The sequence below is a fragment of the Bacidia gigantensis genome (assembly GCF_019456465.1).
Source record: "Bacidia gigantensis strain McMullin 20006 chromosome Unknown contig_74, whole genome shotgun sequence".
Taxonomy (NCBI): Eukaryota; Fungi; Ascomycota; class Lecanoromycetes; order Lecanorales; family Ramalinaceae; genus Bacidia; species Bacidia gigantensis.
In genome coordinates this window covers 1,021,093-1,043,367 of record NW_025408613.1, presented here as the reverse complement: position 1 = coordinate 1,043,367, position 22,275 = coordinate 1,021,093, and the positions used below count along the sequence as shown (strand labels likewise).

The following is a 22,275-nucleotide window of genomic DNA, read 5'->3' as shown; positions in this document are numbered from 1 at the left end:
GTGCCTTTGCAGTACACTTGATGCCCATGGGCGTCCACTTTACAGTTCTCAGTAATCATAATGGCAATGTCTTGCCAACTACTCTATCTCCAGCTCATCCTCCGAATGCCCGGCCGCTGCAGCTGCAGGAGCCGTGCCACCAATACTCTCCCTTCCCGCCTCTCGAATCCCCTTCTCAGTCACAAACCGCGTCTTCTTTCTCGCCGATTCAGACCCTGCCATGCCCTTCCTCTTCAGACTTGCCTTCTTCAGAGGGCTCAGATGCACCTCCTTAGCCTTATTTCCCAGCAGCGCCTGCCTCGAGGCTTCCAAATCCTGCTGATCCCCCTGCTGCTCACTCGACAATCCCTCTCTCGCTTCTCTCGCACCAACATCACCCTCTCCACCCCTTGATCCATTTTTTTGTTCACCAACCCTCGCGCTCTGCTCGCCGCTCATCCTCGCATACTCGCTCCCAGCTCCATTCCCCTTCTCCCCCAAGCGCCGCCGGATCTCATTCTCCCTCTCCCGCTCCGCAAATCTCTTCCTCACTCTCTCCTCCTTACTCTCGCCGCGCGCCGTCATCATATCCTCCCGATCGAGCAGCTGCGCCGCACTTCCCCCACCCCCACCCATCTCTCCCGGGAAAGCAGGCGCCACGAAATACCGCGATGAAGTCTCGCGATCATATTGCTCACCTTCCCTCCTCAGCCCACCTGCACCATCATTTCCGCTCAAGGGATGCCACTCTTTACTCCTCGTCCTCGACCCATTCTTCCCCACGCTGGTGAAAAAACCAGTACGCCCTTTCTTCTTCCCGCCCGGCGCGAACGGCGCAGATATTCCATTCACCTCCATTCTCCCGCGCCGATTGCGCTCGATGACGCGATCGACGTGGAATTCGCACACCTCGGTATGCCGCTTGTCGACCCAGTCCGAACACGGTTTGCCGTCTTTGCGGACGGCTTTGCACCAGCCTAAATCCCGCGCTGTGCCGATTTCGAGGATCGTGTCGTCGCTGCTGTTGAGCGTGAGGGAGAAGCGGCCTGTGTCTACTTTGTGGGCTGGGGGGGCATGATGGAGGGGTTTAGGATGGCGAGGACGGTGCCGAGGGGGAGTTTGTAGAAGCGCGTGTAGGCTGTTGTGAAGAGGTAGAGGTCGAGGGTCCATTTTAGGTCTGTGAGGGTTAGGACCATGAATTTGCCTTGGGTGTTTTGGGGGAGGAGGTTGTGGCTTCCGTGAGGGAGGTTGTAGGTTCTGAGGAGGTGGTTTTGGGCGTGGCTTTGTGGGTCAAGGGGGTGGATTTAGAGGCTAGGACGCCTAGGACGACGTAGTCGGCCTCGAAGTCGTCGGGGAGAGAGTAGTCTGGTGATTTCACGTTGGCCAAAAGGTCGGGGATGCGGAGTACGGACTTGTCGGTGAATGTGCGGGTGAGGAAATGGTGGGGTAGCAGTCGTCGAGACAGGTGTGTGGTAGAAAATGGCTCAAAGAGGTGCTCTGACGATTGTGCATCTTCATATTTGACGGTACCAGTAGCTCGCGTCCGACTTGTTGACTGGGATTTTGCGCGAGGTTTCGAAGCAGGTTTTGCGTGGAGAACGTCTGGCTCAGCGTTTGGGTTGATCCAGATATCGCTGGATGCTTTACTCCGTTCTTTCGAAGATGTGACGGTCCTACTTCGTTTCACAACACCTGCGTTCGGTTTATTCATCGCTTGTAGTATCTGCTCTCTGCTAAAGCCTCCACGATCCGTAGAATCTTGCTTCTGAAAGCCATTTCTCATCTGAACGGATTCACTCTCTGCTTTTTGTCTGTATGAATCGATTTCCGTTTGATCTACAGCAAAGTTGGCGCTCCTTTGATTCTGCCGCCTGGCTTCCCGCTCTAGCCTGGTATCATCTTGCCGCCGACTCTCTGCTACGCGCTCACTGAATGATTTTTGCGGCCCTGTATGACTTTGTGGAGCGTTCGAACGCAGCGAGTCGTTTTTATCTCTACCAGCGGCGGTAGAAGAGCTCCAAAACGGGTCTTCATGTTGAGTTTGACCTTTCGGAGGCCTCCGTAAGGAGACATTCTTGCCCTTAAGCCCTTTATCTATGCCAAGTAAGACTCGCCCCGGCGATCTAGCTTCTGGGACAGCCGTAGCCCTTTTCTGGGGAGACGCGGGGACATCTATTGCCTTTGGAGGATCGAGAAGGCCAGTATTTCTAGATGAAGGCGGTACATTCTCTCCTTGAGGACTCCTAAGGCGCGCATGACAATTGGGCTCGATCTGTGGATTCTGCGCTTTTCGCCGTTGAAGTTGCTTCAATTTCAACTTGGCCTCGAGAGCTTGTAGCTGCAATTGTAGAGTCTCTTCATCCTCATCACCGTCAACATTATTGATTCTTCGCCTATTCCTCTTGTTTGCGCTGGATTTTCTCAACGGAGAAGGAGTAGGGGATGTTCGACTGTCTATTTGGCGAGCTTTCTGGCGACCGCTAGGTGAGCTTAACAGCGCTTCATGTGGTGACTTTGGAGGCCAGCGCGACTCCATTGCTTCAGTGAATGAGCTGCGGGGAGATGGCGATATTAGCCTAGGGCGGGCCTAGCGTCTAATCACTCAAAAATGGTTGCGCATGCGCTTTTGAAAAGCACCAGTGGCTCATCAGACGATGAAAAACATTCTTCCTTCAAACCAATTCGTTCCATCTGAAGGCGAGCTAGTATGTCGACGTTGACCTAGAGCTGAACGTCCAAAACCAATCAAGTCGCGTAACGCGTGAAAATCGGGATTACCAAATTATTAAGGTTGAGTTGAACTAGTTCCCGCCTGTCGCCTCGCTTTCCAAAGTCGGGCCGAGGGGGCATCAACATTTTGATTAGTCTCTTAGGCAAGATATGAAGATTACGTTTAAGATCTGAGATCCATGAACACCCTCATTTCTAATAATCTTAATGATCCTGTCAAGGAAAGTTACCCTGGCATCGGTCGACTTACGATTTGCTCCCTCTGAGCTTCCATCTGCATTTCAATCGTCATCACATCTCACCTTTAGAAATTGTCCGGCTCTCGCCTCCTTCCGAAAATAATGCCATCAGTAACCATGAAAGCGTTCATGACGCGAACCCTTCGCGCTCCGGTCCTCTATACCATCAATATTCCCACCCCTGCCTCCACTGAGCTCCTCGTTAAAGTGTCATATGTCTCTTTGAATCCTACAGACCGTGGGCTCCGCTCCTTCTCTTCCCCCAGGATAATCTGATCATGTAGACAAGCATGCCTCGATGGCTCTCCCGCCCTCGAAAGTCATCGGCTGCGACTTTTCCGGCATCGTTGATACTGTGCCCTCTAGTCCTACTACTTTGTACAACAATCCTCAATCCACTTTGAAGAAAGGGGACAGAATTGCTGGTGTGATTCATGGATGCAAGGATAGCCACACAGGTGGTTTTGCAGAATACCTTGTTGTAGACGCAGGAATGTGCTTCTATGTCCCTGATAATGTAAGCTTAGAGCAAGCTTGCACGCTAGGCGTAGGCTGGATAAGTGCAGTGCAAGCACTGCCGCAACGATTGTTTCGATCTGTGGACGGAGATTGGAAGAATGTAGGCGACAGAGACGCAGTACGTTTATGGCATATCAACATTCGAACGTAAGCCTGATGCTGATTTCTGTGCCCGTATAGCTTCTTATTTATTCAGCCGCGACAAATACGGGAATGCATACCATACAGTATTCTCGCCATCACTACCCTTCCATGTTCATCATTGCTGTTGCTTCGTCTCAACACCATTCTCGCCTGCTCAACCTTGGAGCTGACAAATGTTTTGAGTACAAGTCCTCCACTCTTGAGCACGATGTCAAGCAATTGGGAAAGAATGTCACCAAAGCACTAGATTGTCATTCCGAGGGGTCGAGTACGGTATCGTGTGCGAGTTTGATGGGGGGTGGTGAGGGTGGACCGAAGGGCAGTCTAGTGAGAACGCTGCCGCCGGGGATGGTGAAAGGAACCGTACCTGCGGAGGTCAAGGTGGATGGCTGGATTCTCAGTTACACTGCTTTAGGAAAGGTTCGCCATCCAAAACATTCTTTCTTTACAGTTCATATCGCGCATCCTTTCTTGACCACTGGCTGAAATAAGATTAGCCGTTCTGGTTCCTTTTCAAGTACCACCCTGCTTCCCAAACCGACTACACCATCGCATCTAGAAACCTCAAGGAGCTCACGGAATTATTGAGAGCTGGGACAGTGAAGACTGTAAGACATAGACTTGTAGAAGGAGGTTTAGCGACGGGGATCTCGAAAGGTTTCGAGGAAATGAAAGCGGGAAAGGTGAGGGGTGAGAAATTAGTAGTCAGGGTTGGCGGTGAGCAGTGAGTGGCTTCTGTCTTGCACACAATGGAAGGTTGGATGGAGAGTACGAATTATGTTGGCTTTTTTTGTTTACTTGCTTTGCGTAAGACCATCGATCTGAACGTACGGTAATCCATGCATGCTCGTTGACGAGGAATTATCCGTTTGTGAATGTTTGTTCCCTTAATTCGACGAGAGTCTTCTTCAATTCTGAACACAGCTTTGAATGTTCCATTTAAGTTGATGGGTGTTTGCAAGTATCATATTCGGTCTGAATTGCAATAGAGGACCTGACGAAAAACTTTGATGCAAGTGAATATCCCTGGAAAAGTGTGAGCGAGAATGAAAAGATATTTTGAAGATATTTCGTCGCTTGACGCCTAGGGGGACAGTCTGAGAATTACGTAGGAATTACCCGCAGTGCGCGTATTTTGCCACTTAGATGTGCGTTTGATACTTAGCTCATATACTGTCTGCGTAACACTGAGACTGTCAGGGGTCATTTTTGGCCTCTGTCGCGTCGACGCGTCAATTAAAACTGGACTTTCTAGATCGATCAACAACCAACATGGAATTGGATACTACACGCAAGTTGCTGGTACTACCTAAAGATCGATCCCCTGACTCAATCATATGCACTTTCGCACATCCTCGCACAGCAGCACCAAGCAGATATTTATTCGACCCAAATGGAGGCATTTACGAATTCATACGCATTGCAGCTCCCAAAAGCACTTGCCGAAGTTGGCTTATAGATGCTCCCGCCCGAAATGGGGTAAAATTCCAGGACATGCAGGAAGACGGGGTATCTAGCAAGCATGCGACAAATGACGTGGGAGAGAATGAAGAAGGTAGAATCGCAGCGCAGCGCTACATCATCAGCAAGGCAGCAATGCTCGTCGCCACACCAATCGACCCTCTGTTCCTTCTGTTGCCAGCACTTTCCGGCGAGCCAGAGAAGGAGAAGCACGTGTTTCTGTCTTGCGATGACTATGTCGAGAAGCTAAGTGATTGCTCGAAACAATTCAAGGAATTGAACAGGCATGCTGGTATCTGTGCAAGATTCGAAAGTAGACTGCAGGTCGTATGTGACACTGTTGACGCTGGAGGAGAGCAGATGTATCGCTTAAACAACAGCAAGCTTCTGCAAGAGCTGATTTTGAAAGCAACGAAAGTCGTCGAAGACGGCTTGCCTGCGAGCATGGAGGAAAAGTTCGTGCGAAGAGCTCTCGACGTGCCTGTCCTGGGTATTAAAAGGGAAGAAACATCCATGTCCGAATCTCAGCCGGCAACATGCAAAGAAGATTCATCCGTAGAATCTCAATCAAGCACTGCGACTTTATCTGAGGCTGCATCGGTCTCAACAGACATCACAGTTCCTGATACAGTTGAAGGCCAGGCTGATGATGGAATTCGCCAATTGCTACGGCTGCGTACAGTCTTGAACTATATGATGACCTCCTATATTCCTGCTCGTCTGGCAATAGAATTGAACGCACTTCTAGCTTCACCGGAATGCAAATTAAATTTCCAGTTGCTCAACACACGGCTAGCAGAAATCACCAGAGTACGGACTGAGGCGCTCACAGCCACGTCAATGAGTGATTACAGCAACAAGAGGAATGCCTATGAAGATGATGAAGTTGCTGAGGCAAGAGCTTCGAAAAAAAGAAAGAAGGAAGAAGAGGAGAAAAAGAAAAAATTGGAGACTAGAGGGATCAAAGACCTGAAAAAAGCCGACATCAGTGGAATGAAAAAGATGAGCGACTTCTTTGGGAAGGCAGCATCCAAAAAGAAGTAGGCTTACCTTTTGCTATTCGAGGGAGCCTCGATACGACCAAGATGAGAGCAAGATGCTCTGATCTCCATTAATGTGAGTACATCAAGGAAGCCAAACATTCGAATACCGAGAAGAAGCGAGAGTATCTAAGCTCGCGGCGCACAGTTCCTCTGTTTCTGGTGTTTACAATACTAGTGAGTTCTGCAGCGCCAGGATTTGCCTTAATTTCTGCCCAGATCCAGATCAAGTACCTTGATCATTTCATCGCTTCCGCGAAACGAGGATGCATCTTGAGACCCAAAGAAGCCGCCCACCGCGATTCGAACGACTTGCTGCCAGAATCCAGCAACTAGGTCTTTCAAGCCTTCGCCACTCTGCTTGAAGTCTGGAAAGGCATTTACTTCCAATAGAGAGGCATTGCCATCCTCATCCACCATCCAATCAACACCAAACACTTCAAAAGCGTTCGGCAGAGTCTGAAAGTGAATCATCTGCTCGCGAGCAGCAGCTTCAAAAAGTGTTCCGGTTGCTGCCTGTATCTGTTTAAAAGCTTGCGTGTGCCAGTCCTGTGGAATAGTCAAGGTGGAATTTGAAGGGGGCAAATCCCAGTAACGATGAACACTTCCCTCGGCAAGGGTCCCGGCCTGAAGACACGTATTCGTCAAATGTACCCTTTCATCCATGTCTCCGTCCTCACCAGGCTCTTTGTACGGTAAAGACGCAAACAACGCCAACATTTCCCGGTAGACATAGACCTTCAGCGCCCCTGAGGCTAGAACATAGCTCCGAATATGGAACTTACGCCTCCCTAGTTCTTCAAATAGAAGTGGTCTATCAATATACCTCTGCACAACAAAATGCCTCAATTGGCTTGTCATCGTGCCAGCACCCATTCGCTCAGCTCCATTTATAACCACAGGGGTATCTGTCCCTCCGTCGTCCTCTTCTTCGTCTTCGCTTGGCTGTTCATCCTCCCATTGCTCGAAAATGCGCCTCAGCTCCTCCTCGCTACTGAATAACCTCACCCCTTGCCCCTGCTCACTCATTCCTGGCTTCAGGACCCACCATTCTCTCTCCTTGCTCACAAAGCTCTCTTTCAACCCCCAACACTCCACCAGCGCTTCGTCAAGAAATTCTGCGAAGTCCAATTCAAAGCTCTCTGTTTCTGGGACGTGTCCTCTCAAACTCCTATCGCTAGGATGCTTGGTCAGCCAAGTGCTGACAGTCTGCGAGAGATAGTGTTTCCGGATCAGAGCTTTGCGGATTACGTATGCATTCGCTAGACTGGTATTAGGATGGGCGAGGAGGTGAGAGAAGTCGACGAGTTCGTACGAAGTCAGCTGGAGGAGAGGCGACGAGGGTGTGGGAAGTTGATTTAGGGATTCGATCAATTTGAGCGCGAGGGTGTTAGCTGGTGGGAAGATGTTACGAAGGGCGGAATGCAGCAACGGAAGAAGAAAGTCGTCTGCGTCGACAATAGCGTAGATATGAGGTATGGGAGTGTCACGACGTCTGAATCTACCCGATGCGTCAGCATCAAACAGTCTTAGAGCGCCGGTGTGACACGATCCAAGACAAGAAAGTGAGAAACCCATTCTTGCAGTAATGACAGCGATGTGAAGTCAAGCAAAGGCAGCCAATGCAGATCTCTATTCTTTTCAATGCTTTAAGTCATAAATGCACGCTTGCTGTCCGTACCATGTGCTTTGGTATGTACTCACAGCTTCATCTCCCCATATGGCACGGTCGACGCATGCATGAAGTTCGCTTTCAATGGTGTGACACTTTTACTCGTTAGCCTACTACCCTCTACCAAACATCGTGCGTTCTCCTTTCCTCGCTTTCGACGCACAGCAAGGAGACTCACCTCGTAAAGCCCTGCGTGATGGCCCATCCATCGCTCCCCTCCCCAGCATCCTTAATATTCCTCGCTACATCATCGTACTTGGGCGCCCACGTGAACGCCACCGTTTTGCCCTCCAGATCGCCCTTGGCCCCTCCGTCCTCATCCCCCTCCCTAATCATATACTCCCTCTCCGCCGCCTGCTCAGCCTCGCTCTCCCCCTTCCCTTCCTCCCCCACCACCGCCCCACCAACCTCCTCAAAACAACTCCCACTCCTCCACCTGCTCTCCAGAATCGGACACACCATCACTTTCTTCCCACTAACACCCTTCTGCAACGGCACATTCGCATTCCACAAATCCGCCCCCTTTCCAGCCTCCCCCTCCCCCGCGCCCCAATAATTCCCCCCACCGATCTTCTCAATTAGAGCAACGCTGTGCTTACAAGCTTCTTCGACGATTTCTGGATCATGATTGCGGGTCCAATGCGCGAAACTCAGCGCGATGGCTTTGACGCCGAAAGTGGCGGCTTCGAGAGCGCCGCCTATGGTGCCGGACGAGAGCGAGAAGAGAGAGGTGGTGTTTTTGCCGTAGTTGGGGCCGGAGACCACGAGGTCGAACTGCGTGTAATTAGAGATGGTGGGTCCCGGTGGGTTGGGGAGGGGGGAGGGGATTAGAATAGGAGCAATAATGGATGCGTAGGAGGGGGAAAGCTGAATACCCCGCCTTTCATGAAAGATGGCTTTGATTTTGGAGAAGAGAAAGACGCGAGAGCAGTTGGTGGCGGAGGAAGGGAGAGAGGGGGAGTACATACAGGTGTCCGATCCTTGAACAAATGGAACAAGCCCAACTGCGTACAAGTCGCCGGCGTTCCATCAACAAGGACCCATTTCTCCCCCTCACTCCCACCCCCAGTCGTAGTCGTAGCGACACCGCCTCCACCACGGTACGGTTGTGTCGACGACCCTTCGCCCCCACTATGCGGGTCTTTCGACGGCGTGTACGATACAGGTTGAACGGTCTGATGCACAAAATGCGCTTTGCCGATCCAGGAACGCTGTTGGTGGGGTAGGACTACGGAGATGATGTGCCCGGCGGATTGGAGGGCGGAAATGAAGGGGTGGACATAGGGGGATGATTGATTGCTTTTGAGTACAAGATTTAGGGAAAAGGATTGTGCGGATGGAGGATGGGGAACTTACGATGGGGGGCCATCATCGTTGGTCACGAGGATGTGCATGTCGAAGGTGGTGCTGGGGCGATGTGGCTGACACGGATGAAGAATCGAAGTCGTTGTTCAGGATCTAAAGCTCTACGGTTAAAAATAATAAGGTTTCATTGTGCGAGTTGTACTACTTCACATAGGTGGCGTTTGGAGCGAGACAAAAAAACAATGTTTGCAAGACCGATATCTATCCTCACTATTGATCAATGATGACGTGTTGAATTGTTATAGCTAATTCACGCTCAACGAAGGAATCAACGTCTTTCTCCTCCAAGCCTCAAACCTGTAAAACATCCGAGAATCTGTGATCTAAACCTCAAGTGCTTGGTCCGGCGGGTGGGCCTCTATCTCTTCTGGTAATATTTCTTAGATTATGGAGTGTGACCTTGGCTACTTGCTTTGCTGCACGGGCTCTTGACGCAGCCACAGGACCAGCTGTGGGATCTCGCCCCTGATCAGGAAGCGGAGTGTTTGGGTTGGCGTTCTCATTGTTGACCGCATCGGTAGCATTTTGTGAATCATTCTGACTTGCGGTATATAATTGATTGTTCCAATGAGCCACATCGTCACGAGATTGACCATTTGCTAAGGCAGGTAAGGTTGGCCTAGAATCCCTATCGCCCGCCGCTTGAGGATGACGAGCATCTGGTGCCTCAGCATTCTGCGCTTCGCAACTCATTTGGTTTCCCTCGACTTGTATCGATGATAGCTGAGTCAAATTTTGACCTCGGTCGGTGTTGTCAGGTATGCCAAGAGGCCTAGGAGTAATATCCGTAGCGAAAGGGCCCAATGGTGCGACGTTGGAATCTTGTCGAACCGTACCGGTAGAAGTAACGCTTGCTTCTCGATGACGATCAACCCTCTGAACGGCAGGGTGTGCTGCTTCTTCTGCGGTTCTAGTCGAGGGAGGCCCTACCTCCGGGGGAATGAAGTTCGGCGCCAACTCGTCACCTGGGGTAGCGTAGACGGGTGTTCCTTGATCGTTCGTCTGAGTTTCGGAAGTGCTACTGTTGATATCGGCACTTGCATGTGATGGGGGGTAGATAGCGTCCTTCCTCTTGTTCGGTCTCGTGATTGATGAGGCTGTCTCTCCGGGCTGCTACTTGGCCCCCAGCCATCATTTTGGGCCGCGAATCTTTGCGTCAGGTTTACAGTTGACCGAAGCTCAGCTCCTTGGACCGGAAGATGTTCTGATTCATGAGAAGCAGTGTTCCAAAGTCCAGCTAACCCTAATACTCCCTCAGGCTCTACAGGCTCGTCCACTGGGTCGTTGACCGCTTCAAGACCCAAATCCTTCGGCGAAGGAGTTCTTGGACCTGAGTACGGAGGAAAAGTCTCTAATTGAGGCTGCATTTGCGCTAGCCCAGTGTTCGCCATGCCATCTGCACGCTGTGCTGGTGCTGGATGTGGTTCTACTCTATCCAAGTCCTCTGTTTCACGGTGCTCATGCGTCCTCGAGGGACCACGACGCGCCTCACTAGGGACTTTCAGCGGAGTTTGCGGCGATTCGATCGATGTAGGGTGTTCCCCAACAGTTTTCCGGTTCGTCGCTGAAGTACTACTCTCTGGCTGTGGAGTACGCGGTGCAGGCAAGACCTTGTCCTGGTCGCTCGACTGGTTGCGCCCTTCAGCTGCGTTGTTTTCTTGTACTACATGCTGGTTTGCCCCATCCAAAGATTGTCTCGCATTTTTCCCGTGCGCGGTCGAATTTTGCCGGGTAGTAACACCCTGTGCCGAATTTTGCTCCTGCACGGTCGAGAGTTGACGAGTGGTAGCACTTTGTTCCACATTTTGCTGCTGCACATTTCGGGGTCTGTGGGTGGCATCACCATTTTCCGTCTTTTGCTCCTGCAGGATCGAGGCTGCGTCAGTGGTAATACCAGACTGTTCAGCCCGAGGGCTGTCCAGATTTTGCAAGGTGGTATTCTCAGTGCACGGGGGATTATAGTGCTCCTGGCATCCCCCGTTACAGCAACAAAAAAAAGTGCCACAAAGGTCGCAGAGGCTTTCACCTGCGTCCCTCATATATCTCCCTGCATCCTTGATATCGTCCCATCTATCCTCAACAAACTTTTTGCAGGCAAATCTCCAAGAGACACGGGCTCTCAAGAGACCTGGAGGTGCAACTGGATTACCCGAGGATGCCATTGCAATTCAAATTCTGTATAGAAAGTGGCAGGCTTCTTCTGATGGATTGATTCGGGCGGGTGGTTTGCTCGATGGTGGAATGGATAATGACTTCTCTCTGAATTATGTAATGTAGCAGAAGCTATACCTATACGTGGTATAATCATAAATTGGTTGATATGCTTGACTGATCGGAGTAAGATGCCTGACTTAGTGGTTTTGCTAATGAAAAGATGGAGAAGAAGTAGAAAGGGGTTTTGGTGACAGGTCCATTATACCCCGTCAAATTACGAGGAAGGCGCGACTACCCTGTCGCTGAGTCGACGACCGTAACATCATTAGCAAGAAGGAATGCTCAGCAGGGAGACCTAGGCTAGGAAAGATCAATTCTGGACATGCGTTAGTCTTATGAAGAAGCGATTCGTAGCCATTCACTTACATCATCGAGCCATGTCCAGGCTCACTGACGACCACAGCACCAGTCTCATCCATCCTCGCTCTTGTCATAGAGGGATCTCTTACTCTGTAATACTGCTCTTCCCATGCAGACTTTATACTCTCGACCTTATCCTTTGGAACCAGGTGGACAGTGCAACCTCCCCATCCTGCTCCAGTCAGTCTGCTACCATAAGCACCATGATCCTGTGCGATATCACAAAGTGAATCTATTTCCGGGCAACTACATTCGTAGAGGTTACGGCAAGACTCTTGCGTCTGGTTCATAAGCTTCCCAAGTTGCGGCAAGAGCGCCGGGTTATCTTTGTCTTTCAGAAGCGCCTTAAAGTCTAGGACTCTCAAAGCTTCTTGAAGAACGTGACTTGCACGGGCACCGAGATGAAAGTGCTTAGCTTGAACCGGAAACTTTGTCATATATCGTTGTTCGATGTCAGAGACGGTAGTATCCATGACAGACGCAATGTCCTCGCGAGTAAAATCTTGGGAATTAGTCAAATGCTTTGAAACGAGCTCAAGTACCCCTTTTACTCTCTCCTTCAGCTGCGCAGGATCTTGAGGAATAGTTTTAGCATCTTCAAAGGCCGACTGAAAGCCTCGAAGACTTCGTCCCAAAGGACCAGCATCGTCTGACACTTTGATGCTCTCCTTGGCTGCTAGGACTTCTGCAGCGAGTGTGCACTCAACGACGCGCAGATTATACTGATGAGGGGCTGTAACATGTTTGTCGGCCGTCACAAAGCTTTGTGCAATCATGAAAGTCATGGGAGGGTCTAGCTCTGGAAACTTGATGGTTTCGGCGTGAAGGTCTGGGAAGAACTCAACACTTACTGCGTCTCCTTTAATGGAGAAGACGGATGCCGCTTGATCCATGCCGCCTGAATTGACACCAACAGAGCGTTCCGACACTATAGCCAGCTGTACCAGGTCTTCCTTGACCACTTTTTCTTTGCCATTAGCGCGCAGCACAGCCAAGGCAGTTGCACAAACGAAAGCAGCACTGCTTGACAAACCTGCTCCTGCAGGCACTGATCCGTCAACTAGTACATGCATACCACGAGCATGGAAGTTCGGGTCAGATTTGCGAAGCAACTCTACGGCACCTCTGAAACCTGATTTGAAGTAGTTGGTCCATTGATGCGTTGAGGGATCAATCTCTATATTTCCTTCGGCGGAAATGTCAAATTGCTCTGTGTTGTACTTCTCGTCATTCACATTAGCGCAAATCACTTTTGCGCCCGCAATGTTTTCCTGTGCAACCGAGACTGCAATGAGCACATCTGCAGTGATGGCCATTGGCAAAACCTCGTACAGCGAATAGTCGATGTGTTCGCCAATGAGATTGACTCTGCCCGGACTCCTTGATACGAATTGAGCATTTTGCTGGTACCTGGCCTTGAAGGCCTGAAGCAGCCGTGAGAATCGATCGCGCTGCTTGGGCAAATCATCTTGGGGATACAGGTCGTTGATGTCCCTTATTACAGGAACTGGGCCGTCCATAATTCTCAAGCGAATGTCGAACGGTGGCGCCTGTCAGTTGACGTCTCTGGCTGAAAGGTTTGCCAAGTTTGGAAATGATGATGCCTGTGATGCAGATCTAGTATGTTAGCGAAGGGAAGAATGGATGTTCATTGGGACGGGATTCCAATGCTCAAGCCACACCGCAAATGAATCGTACAAGCTAGAGCGAGATAGGTAAGATCAAACGGTAAAATACCACGCCACGATTTCGTTAGTTCGATTTCCCCACAGCCGAAATCGGCATTAAGGTTGTTCACGCCCGTCACTTTTTTGGTGGGCACTGGGCAGTCAAATTCGTGTTCCAAGGGCAAATGAGAGTTGACTCATACCACCCATTTTCCCTGTACATTCGCAGAGCACACGATGCTCAAGCTCCCTCAGGCCAGAACGGCCGCACGTGCCTTCTGTTGCCCACAAAGATGCCGCACAACTCGCTGTCAACACTTCAGTACAACTTCCCCTGCTGCCGCCCTCTCCCCCTACCGCAAAGGCTCCAATCCATTGTCGCCAAAAGATGTCTCCAAGAGGGGGCAAAGCACAGCTGCTGCTCCTGTGCTGTAAGTTAAGGGTGAATAGACACGTACAATACAATGGGACTGATATGCTGCTCACAGCCAAGAACGCCCCACTCCCAGCCCAGCTTTCAACCAAGACAGTCGAAGAAATGATATATATCCTTTACGAAACACTCAGTCACCACAAATGGACGACTCGTGAGTGGACACCGGGCCAATTGCACACGACGGACAGGTTTCTGACCCACTGATGAGTAGATTTGTGGGTTTCAGTGGCGGCAAGATATTTGAGGAGATGATGTTACGACAAGGAGTCAAACACATCTGTAATTTCTGAGCTTACAACCCTTTTTCTCACATGAAGGCTAACAGACCATTAGTTGGCTACCCTGGGTGAGTTCGCCTCAAGCATCGATCATCTTCTCGATAATGCGCAAACCCATGAACAGCGGCATTGACTCCTCCCAGGGGTGCTATTCTTCCCGTCTTCGATGCTATCTACAATTCACCGCATTTCGAATTTATCTTACCGAAACATGAGCAAGGCGCAGGTCATATGGCCGAAGGATATGCACGCGCTTCCGGCAAACCAGGAGTAGTCTTAGTTACCTCCGGGCCAGGAGCAACAAATATGATAACCCCGATTCAAGACGCTTTAAGCGATGGGTAAACATGACTCCTATTCCATGGTCGGCAGTCATTGACGAAAGTAGCACACCTCTTGTTGTTTTCTGCGGTCAGGTACGTTACCACGAGTTACTATGTCAGTCATAACCAGCAGCTAATCAAAGCACAGGTTCCTACAACTGCTATCGTAAGTAGATATCCGGGAAGCAAGTACAGAAATAGATTGTCTAATCTTACATTTGCTCTAGGGCTCGGACGCTTTTCAAGAGGTATGACAGACAATTCTTCTTTTTCACTTTGCCCTTGAAAGACGTTGCTGACTCCAGGATCGCTGTCCAGGCTGATGTCGTCGGCATCAGCAGAGCTTGCACGAAGTGGAATACAATGGTCAAAGATGTCGCCGAACTACCAATGAAGATTAAAGAAGCTTTTGAGATCGCAGTATCAGGCCGACCAGGACCTGTGCTTGTAGGTTAGTGGATACCCGAGAATGCGACCCTATGAGTGGTAGAGTTGATAGTATGTACATTTTAGATCTTCCGAAAGATGTTACGGCAAGCATTTTGAGGCGGCCAATACCTACCGAAAGCACCTTACCGTCACATCCAAGCGCAGCCAGCCTTGCTGCTAGAGATCTAACCAAGAAGCAACTCGATGGTTCCATCAAGAGGGTCGCAAGGCTTGTGAATATGGCTAAGAAACCAGTCATTTACGCTGGCCAAGGTGTTTTAGCTCTGCCAGAGGGGCCAAAATTGCTCAAAGAATTTGCAGACAAAGCTAACATCCCAGTCACGACAACCGTGCAAGGCTTGGGAGGTTTCGATGAGCTTGATGAGAAATCTCTGTATATGCTTGGAATGCACGGTTCGTGTTCCGCGAACATGGCCATTCAGGAGGCAGATCTGGTGATTGCACTGGGCGCTCGTTTTGATGATCGTGTGACTGGTCTCATATCCAAATTTGCGCCTCAGGCCAAGCTGGCGGCTTCTGAAAAGCGTGGGTGAGTACTTCTTGAGACCTTCGATATGAACGAGACCAGCTAAGTCGGATTTCACTTAGTGGTATTGTGCACTTCGAAATCCTACCCAAAAATGTAAGTATTCGAGTTTCAATGTCAAGACCAAAGCTGACAAGAACAGATCAATAAAGTTGTTCAAGGTAAAATTTCTTTTTCTCAGACGACAGGTATCATATGTACAAGCTAATACTATATCAAAGCGAACGAAGCCGTCGAGGGCGACGTAGCTGCCAACCTCGCCCTTCTCCTCCCACAAATTCAGACCGTCTCCAGCAGACCTGAATGGTTTGCGCAGCTTGCCGACTGGAAAAAGCGCTTGCCCTTCAATTACGAGAAACAATCTCCCAACGGTCTTATAAAACCGCAAGCTGTAATCGAAAAGCTCTCAGACTTGACAGCTGACCGCAAAGATCGCACTATCATTACTACCGGTGTTGTAAGTTCCATCTACTGCTTTGGTGATTGCAAAATGGTTGAGACTCGAGCTAATGCCTTTTTAGGGCCAACATCAAATGTGGACTGCGCAGCACTTCCGATGGAGGTATCCACGAACAATGATCACTTCTGGTGGCTTAGGGACGATGGGATTTGGGCTTCCAGCGAGTCTGGGCGCCAAAGTTGCCAGGTATACTATCAATAAGTCATCTAATGCTGAGCCTTAGCTAACGCTCTCTTTCTCGACAGGCCTGAAGCGCTTGTCGTAGACATTGACGGAGGTAAGCAAAGCTCAGATATCGCTTGCCTTGAAGAGTAGAGTAACCGAAGACACCTAGACGCCTCATTCAACATGACCTTGACCGAGCTCTCCACAGCTCATCAATTCAATATCGGCGTCAAAATCATCATACTAAATAATGAGGAGCAGGGTATGGTGACGCGTAAGTCGCTCCATACCACCACCTCTGGACTCTGCTCATATAATCTCATCATAGAATGGCAAACCCTCTTCTACGAAGATCGCTTCGCACACACCCACCAAAAAAATCCAGACTTCGTAAAATTAGCAGAGGCAATGGGTGTCCAGGCCCAGCGCGTCGTCGCCCCCGCAGACGTAGAAGATAAGCTGAAATGGTTGATTGAAAGCGACGGCCCAGCGCTTCTGGAGGTCATTACTGATAAGAAGGTCCCTGTCCTCCCAATGGTTGAGGGTGGTAAGGCGCTGCATGAGTTCCGGGTTTACGATGAAGGTACGTCACCACCTCCAATTCAATTGATGATATATGCTCTTGGAAGGATGAGATGCTGATGTCCAGACTAGAAAAGGAGAAGGCCCGAAGAAACGATCTGAGAGCCAAGATCAAGAAGGATAAGGCGAACGAGGGACAGCACTGGACTTTTGACTGATGATCCTGGGATATGCGTCCCGTTGATATATATACACGGTTGTACAAGGGGCATTCATGAGGCGAATCAGGCGCCTTTCCGAGGACATTTTGGTTTGTACCAGGGGTCGGCGAAGGGGAAATTTGCATGAAAGATATCTCGAGATGTTGACCCAGCTAGCTCTCGATTTCAGGAAACAGATGTTACATATACTAGTAGTTGTGCGCAAAAAATAATTAAAAATTTCAAAGGTGATACCGTGAGTCAATATGTCGTGCCAATTGTCGGAACTTTCGCAACGTCTATGGCTGCTTTTCTGACGCATATAAAACAACAGCCTACAAGCAGTGCAGTGGTCTAAACTTGGAAAACAAGACGGTAGTATCAAGGGAAGAAGTTGATCACCTTTTATGCATTGTGTGATTCTGATGCTTAATCTACTGTACATTCCTCCCCACAATCCTACGTCTTTGCCTCAGTAACAACACCCTCGTATTCTCTACTCTTGATATAGTCAAGCGTCCTTTGGAAGTGTTTCCGCGGCGCCTCAAGACTAGACGTCTGTTCGTTCGTTTGCAGATTGGAGTGGATTAGCTCGATCAGGCCGTTGATGTATTTGGTCGTAACCTGTTTTGACCGGTGATGATTAGCACGGGGCTGGCAGAATGGGCAAAGATAGTGCATGAGAAGAAACAGAGGGCAAGAGGGGAAGATGAGATCTTAACTGACTGTCTCGTTCCCCTGATCAAAGTAATAGACGTATCGGTTTAGAATTTCGACAAAGAGCTCGACTGAGACGGCGGTATCCATGCATGCATCTGCGACTCGAAGGGCACGTTGAAGACACTCGAGGACTCGTTTACCGTCGCGGTAGAGCTAGTCAGTATCAGCAACATATTCTGACCAGATCGAATGGTGGAATGTGGAAATGACTTACGTTTTTGGCGTCTTCCTCGCCCTTCGCAGGGATCTCGACCGCCCACCATAGATGACTGGCTAGATAGACAGCGCGACATTGATCTGGTTTCTTGAGAAGCTTGCTGCCATGTAAGGCGCATTTCGTGATCAAAGTATCATAGTTCTCCTTGCTGAAGCCTCGTGTGCCATGTAGGGCGCCAGCTACGACGCACACAGCTTGAAATTGAGCCCTTGAATCTGATATCGATTCTTCGTAGATTGTGAAAGCTTGCGCGAAGAACTCGTAAGCCACTTCTTCGAGGCCACCTTGATCGGCTACCTGACCACAGGAAATAAAGAGCCGGAGACAGAGGTCTGCGGCACCATTGCGCGTGTAGAGGCCGGAGATCAGAGAGTGCATGAATTTATACAGGGCGGAGGATTGGGAAGACCAGTTGTCGTCAAAGTGTTCTCGGGCTTTATACTTGCGAGCCAGTTTGATTGAAGAGGTGATGAGGACGGGTGTGGTGTATTTGATTCGCTCGTTGCCGTCGGAGAAGGCTCTACGTGTGGTTTGAAGAAGTTGAAATTGGGTGTCGTTATTAGGGGATTGGATGAGGTGGACTATCCGCGCAACCCATCCTTGCTCTACGACTGTCTCGTCGGTCTCGGCACCTCGCCGTTGCGTAGGCACGCCGGGATAGCCAGCTGGTTGTTGCATGCCCTCCCTAATCAAGACTCTCAGGATCTCAAGAATGCCGTCAAGGTTCTCAGGGGTGGTTATCTGAGTTCGATTTCGGAGTACACTCTTGGCAACCTCACCAGCAACTGCTCTTCGAGTGCTATAAGTTTGTGCATGAAGTAATGGAACAAAGTTAGGTAAGGCTAGAGCGGTGAATAAAGAAAAGTAGGCTTTAATGGGCGCGTGTAGAAGAGCGAGGATGTTCTGCTGAGTATTTTGAGAGTGTAAGTCGGCGCTATTGGTATATTCAACGACCTTTTTATTAGCATATGCAAGGACTTGATCAACATATTCTGCAACTTCGTTAGTGTACGAAAGGGTTTCAAGAATTTGTCAAATTTACCTAATCGTTCGGGGTATATATTACTGAATTGTGGTTAGCAGATTGAGCAGACATCACAAGTCGGACTTACAGAGCAAGATTTGTTAATGATACAAGAAGTGCAATTGTGTCTTGGATATGTAACCTTTGCGCGTTGACAAGATGAATTACTTGATCGTAGAATATTTCGTAAAGCTTGACATTTTCTGGTATACCTCTTTTCCTTGAGCCACCTTTTTCATCGGCTCCAATACCATTTGATGGTCCAGCCTCTTCCTGCTGAGCTTGCTGGTCTTGAGATGGCTCAGAGGGATTGGATCCGTTGACGTTCTCCCCATTTGGCTGCTTGTTCACCAAATCCCCTCTTTTGCTTCGGCTTCTTTCTTCTCCTTAGATATCTTGAGCTTTTCAAACAGAGCCACGGTGGCGTCCTGTTCAGACTTTTGACGATCTTCTGGTGTTTCCGACTCAGCCTCTCGGGCTGCGTAAGCAGATAATCGGTCCATGAGTCCAATGACAATGGCTTTGATATTTACGTGTGGGTTGAGTTGGGCGATGGCGCCAAGTAGCTGATCAAGGGTGATGAGATGAAATTCATCTGGAAAGACTTGCGTGATGACTTGCGGAATGCTTTAGCTGCGGTTTTGTTCATTTCATAGTGATACGTACCTTCTAAGAGATATTCTTGTGCTAGCACATCCCTACAAGCTACTACCTGCTGTAGTATGGGTTGTAAGATGACCGTCTTATACGTCTCCAGGTCTACTAATTGGCTCAATCGTACTAGATTACTTCCTACTAGTAATTGTAGCTCTTGTCGCTCTTTCGTCCTTTGCTCTCTTTCTCTTGAGTGGCCCTGGTGTTGTAATCTGACCCATAATTTATTCATCTCCACAAAATTCGTTAAAATGAAGCTGATCGAGTCCTGCAGATTCCCCTCTGTGCCATCTCCTTCTCCTGTGGGCAACGAATCTCTTGCTTGCCCGCTGAGGTAGTAGCGCAGGAAGAGCCCCCGGACCGGGTGCTGTACACCTCTGCTCATTTCCATCATGTCTTTCATGATTTCCTTCACGGGTGCATCTTCGATACTCATATAGACAGTCCCAACAGTTACCATGAGGTATAGCCTAGGTATGATGTTGCCTGCATACTGTACAAGCTCATAAAGATCCGCTAAGTGGTTCACTGGATGAGCTTCGCGGAGGAATGCAGACAAGTGCCGGAGTGCATCGAACACAGCCATGTAGAGTTCGTAGTATTGTTTGGGGCCTAGGGAGGACGTCCGAAGTTCTGCAACCAGGGTAGAACTATTGATTCGATCAGCCACATCTTTGTCTTCTCTTAACAGACATAGAAACAATTAGTGCGAACCTGCATTTCAATGCATCCATGAGCTTGCCTGGAGTCTCCAGACATTTTCGCATCATGTGTGTCTGTTGGCGCACCACCAGCAAGGCATCTTCAAGAAGACGCCCTTGGTCCTCAACAGTAGGCGGTGAGCCCATTCGCTCGGACATATTGGGATTGCGATGCTTAGATCTGCTCTATACAACGCATTTCGATCACATTTGAAAATATACGACTTGGAAGGAAGCTCTCAAGCTATACTCACTCGCGGGGTGATTCCGAAGTTCCGACGGCGGTCTGCCCACATTTGCCCGCAGGCGCAAGAAAGAATGTTAAAGAGAGGAAAAATGAATAACGGCAATTCATTGGTGAAATCATTTAGGCATGATATTTTATTGATCATTCATTATATTGTCTAAAAGTTGTATCGATATCTTTCAGTTGCCGGAACACCTTCGCTGAAATCATAACGCTGAATCGCTGGATGTCTGAATTATGAAGTCTATGCACTGCATGACGAACTGCCTATTCCTCCATCGCTCACAGGCACGTTGATCGTTATCGTACAATCCGTAGTAGTAAAAAATTAGGGTATAGTGACTTTCCCCGCCTTCATTTTGGGCGACTGCTTTCACGATAGCGGGCCTGTCAAGCCAAGCTGAGGATGGATTCCTCTGAACAGGTACTGTTGATTGCCATCGTTGACAAAAGGTAGCACGTCATTACCACGACAGGCTTGTAGTGCTTGTTGAAGAATATGTCGAGCTGCTAGTGGAGGATGCATTCCAAGCCCGATAGGTGGTATGCCATTTGCCATCGTCGTAGCTTTGTGGCGAAGCTGGAATTTGAGTAATTGGAAGTATAGCTGAGGAGTTTGTGTAGGAGTTCTTGTTCCAGGAGATCACAGAGCTTGTTGGTGAGGAGGTGGCGGGACGTGGAGTGGTAGAAGACCTCGAAATTGATGACAATGTCGATGTAGGAGAAGTGATATAGCTTGACGTGTATACCGGCGTACTCGAGCTTGATACCGAAGTATATGGAGGCCGAGATGTCGAGGAGGGACAAATTATAGTTGAAGTCGTGACAACCTCCGTAGCGGTAGCTGTTTGCTTCGATGACGGTGTATCTGCGGCAACATTGACGATCTGGATCTTTGGTTTCGGTGGCTCCGCTGTCTCATGCACCTCTTGCGTCTTGACGACCTGTACTGTCTTCTCTGGACCCTCCTCTGTGACAACTTTGGTGGCTGTAATAGTCGGTGTTGTAGGTGGAGCTTGAGTTGCTGAAGTAGTCACTGTCGTGGTGTGATCTTGTGTTTGCGTAATCGTTGGGGATGATGAATCGTTGTCTCCTGTGTCGGTAGGCGCAGGATCGTTGCCTGACCCACCGTCAACTGCAACCACTGAGTATTTGGCACGAGGACGGATTGCTGGTTGGTTAGGTGTTAGGGGTAACGCATTCGAAAACAAGACCAACGAAGAGGTAGAAAGAAGGAGAAGAGGTAGTATCGAGCGCATGGCGGTCGATTGTGTTGTATGATGGACAAGAAAAATTGGAAATCAATGGAATTGAACCTCGAGGACGTGAGGTGGGATGGTCGCAGTGGTACGTGCAGATGCAAGCGTGGGGAATGAACAGCGAAGAAACCTTCCGTATACATCTTTCTAGCCAACTAACTAATGATAGAAACATGAGGGGCTGGTGATAGTACGTTGTGGTGGATTGCCGAGAAGGTGGTTGGGAACTTTGGGATGGCCGGTTGGAGGCTGGAGTTCGCGCTAGATTCTAGCGCAGATCTTCCTTATCTTATCTCGTCAATCTCGTCTCGCCCCGCCCTACGTATATCTCTTGGCATGACTTTTCCCTCACATTCTATGCACACTTTTGTATGCAGGCTCCGACAACTAAAAGACAAACCATGTCTAGAGTCACTCGTTGTCACCTTGATGCATAGTATTGGCGAGAAAACTCTCCTTCTGATGGGTCATGAGAGCCTTCATGCATAAACTGGGGTTCTCTTAACTCACAGACAACGAATGATGAATTTCCTGAAGCGATTGAGGTTCACGCAGGCTGATGACTTAATGCTTCGTCAGACGTGAGAAGCGGCATGAGACCGGTGTTCGAGAAACATAATTACCTGCGAAAATGAAGCTTTCTTACATTCAATTTCGCTTTCTCGACCCTATCTTGACCATCCAATCTACTTTAATCATTTCC

At 49.3% G+C, this 22,275-nt stretch overlaps 7 protein-coding genes across 7 annotated transcripts; 2 read left to right on the top strand and 5 right to left on the bottom strand.

The window, feature by feature from the left end:
* Positions 1-78: 78 nt before the first annotated feature.
* Positions 79-2,515, bottom strand: KY384_000694 (uncharacterized protein; the record flags this gene model as incomplete). Its single annotated transcript, XM_044809228.1, has 2 exons — positions 79-1,117; positions 1,173-2,515. The coding sequence occupies 2 exons, from the start codon at positions 2,513-2,515 to the stop codon at positions 79-81; spliced, it is 2,382 nt and encodes a 793-aa protein (XP_044665215.1).
* Positions 2,516-4,883: 2,368 nt separating this feature from the next.
* On the top strand, positions 4,884-6,116 carry KY384_000693 (uncharacterized protein; the record flags this gene model as incomplete). Its single annotated transcript, XM_044809227.1, has 1 exon — positions 4,884-6,116. One exon carries the CDS (start codon positions 4,884-4,886, stop codon positions 6,114-6,116), a length of 1,233 nt encoding a protein of 410 aa, XP_044665214.1.
* A 200-nt stretch (positions 6,117-6,316) lies between these two features.
* KY384_000692 (uncharacterized protein) lies at positions 6,317-9,178 on the bottom strand (the record flags this gene model as incomplete). Its single annotated transcript, XM_044809226.1, has 4 exons — positions 6,317-7,613; positions 7,963-8,558; positions 8,753-9,083; positions 9,141-9,178. 4 exons carry the CDS (start codon positions 9,176-9,178, stop codon positions 6,317-6,319), a joined length of 2,262 nt encoding a protein of 753 aa, XP_044665213.1.
* A 301-nt stretch (positions 9,179-9,479) lies between these two features.
* KY384_000691 (uncharacterized protein) lies at positions 9,480-13,243 on the bottom strand (the record flags this gene model as incomplete). The annotated part of the gene is made up of 3 exons (XM_044809225.1): positions 9,480-10,259; positions 10,316-11,063; positions 11,730-13,243. The coding sequence occupies 3 exons, from the start codon at positions 13,241-13,243 to the stop codon at positions 9,480-9,482; spliced, it is 3,042 nt and encodes a 1,013-aa protein (XP_044665212.1).
* Positions 13,244-13,966: 723 nt separating this feature from the next.
* KY384_000690 (uncharacterized protein) lies at positions 13,967-16,768 on the top strand (the record flags this gene model as incomplete). Its single annotated transcript, XM_044809224.1, has 16 exons — positions 13,967-13,977; positions 14,038-14,105; positions 14,160-14,172; positions 14,493-14,520; positions 14,576-14,593; positions 14,655-14,675; positions 14,746-14,878; positions 14,941-15,406; positions 15,466-15,499; positions 15,546-15,564; positions 15,625-15,860; positions 15,925-16,049; positions 16,109-16,140; positions 16,198-16,302; positions 16,357-16,611; positions 16,683-16,768. 16 exons carry the CDS (start codon positions 13,967-13,969, stop codon positions 16,766-16,768), a joined length of 1,650 nt encoding a protein of 549 aa, XP_044665211.1.
* A 441-nt stretch (positions 16,769-17,209) lies between these two features.
* On the bottom strand, positions 17,210-20,225 carry KY384_000689 (uncharacterized protein; the record flags this gene model as incomplete). The annotated part of the gene is made up of 8 exons (XM_044809223.1): positions 17,210-17,374; positions 17,477-17,623; positions 17,685-18,679; positions 18,730-18,752; positions 18,800-19,097; positions 19,157-19,327; positions 19,378-20,015; positions 20,080-20,225. The coding sequence occupies 8 exons, from the start codon at positions 20,223-20,225 to the stop codon at positions 17,210-17,212; spliced, it is 2,583 nt and encodes an 860-aa protein (XP_044665210.1).
* A 461-nt stretch (positions 20,226-20,686) lies between these two features.
* Positions 20,687-21,572, bottom strand: KY384_000688 (uncharacterized protein; the record flags this gene model as incomplete). Its single annotated transcript, XM_044809222.1, is given in 3 exon segments — positions 20,687-20,880; positions 20,961-21,157; positions 21,175-21,572. The coding sequence occupies 3 exon segments, from the start codon at positions 21,570-21,572 to the stop codon at positions 20,687-20,689; spliced, it is 789 nt and encodes a 262-aa protein (XP_044665209.1).
* Between the last annotated feature and the right edge of the window lie 703 nt (positions 21,573-22,275).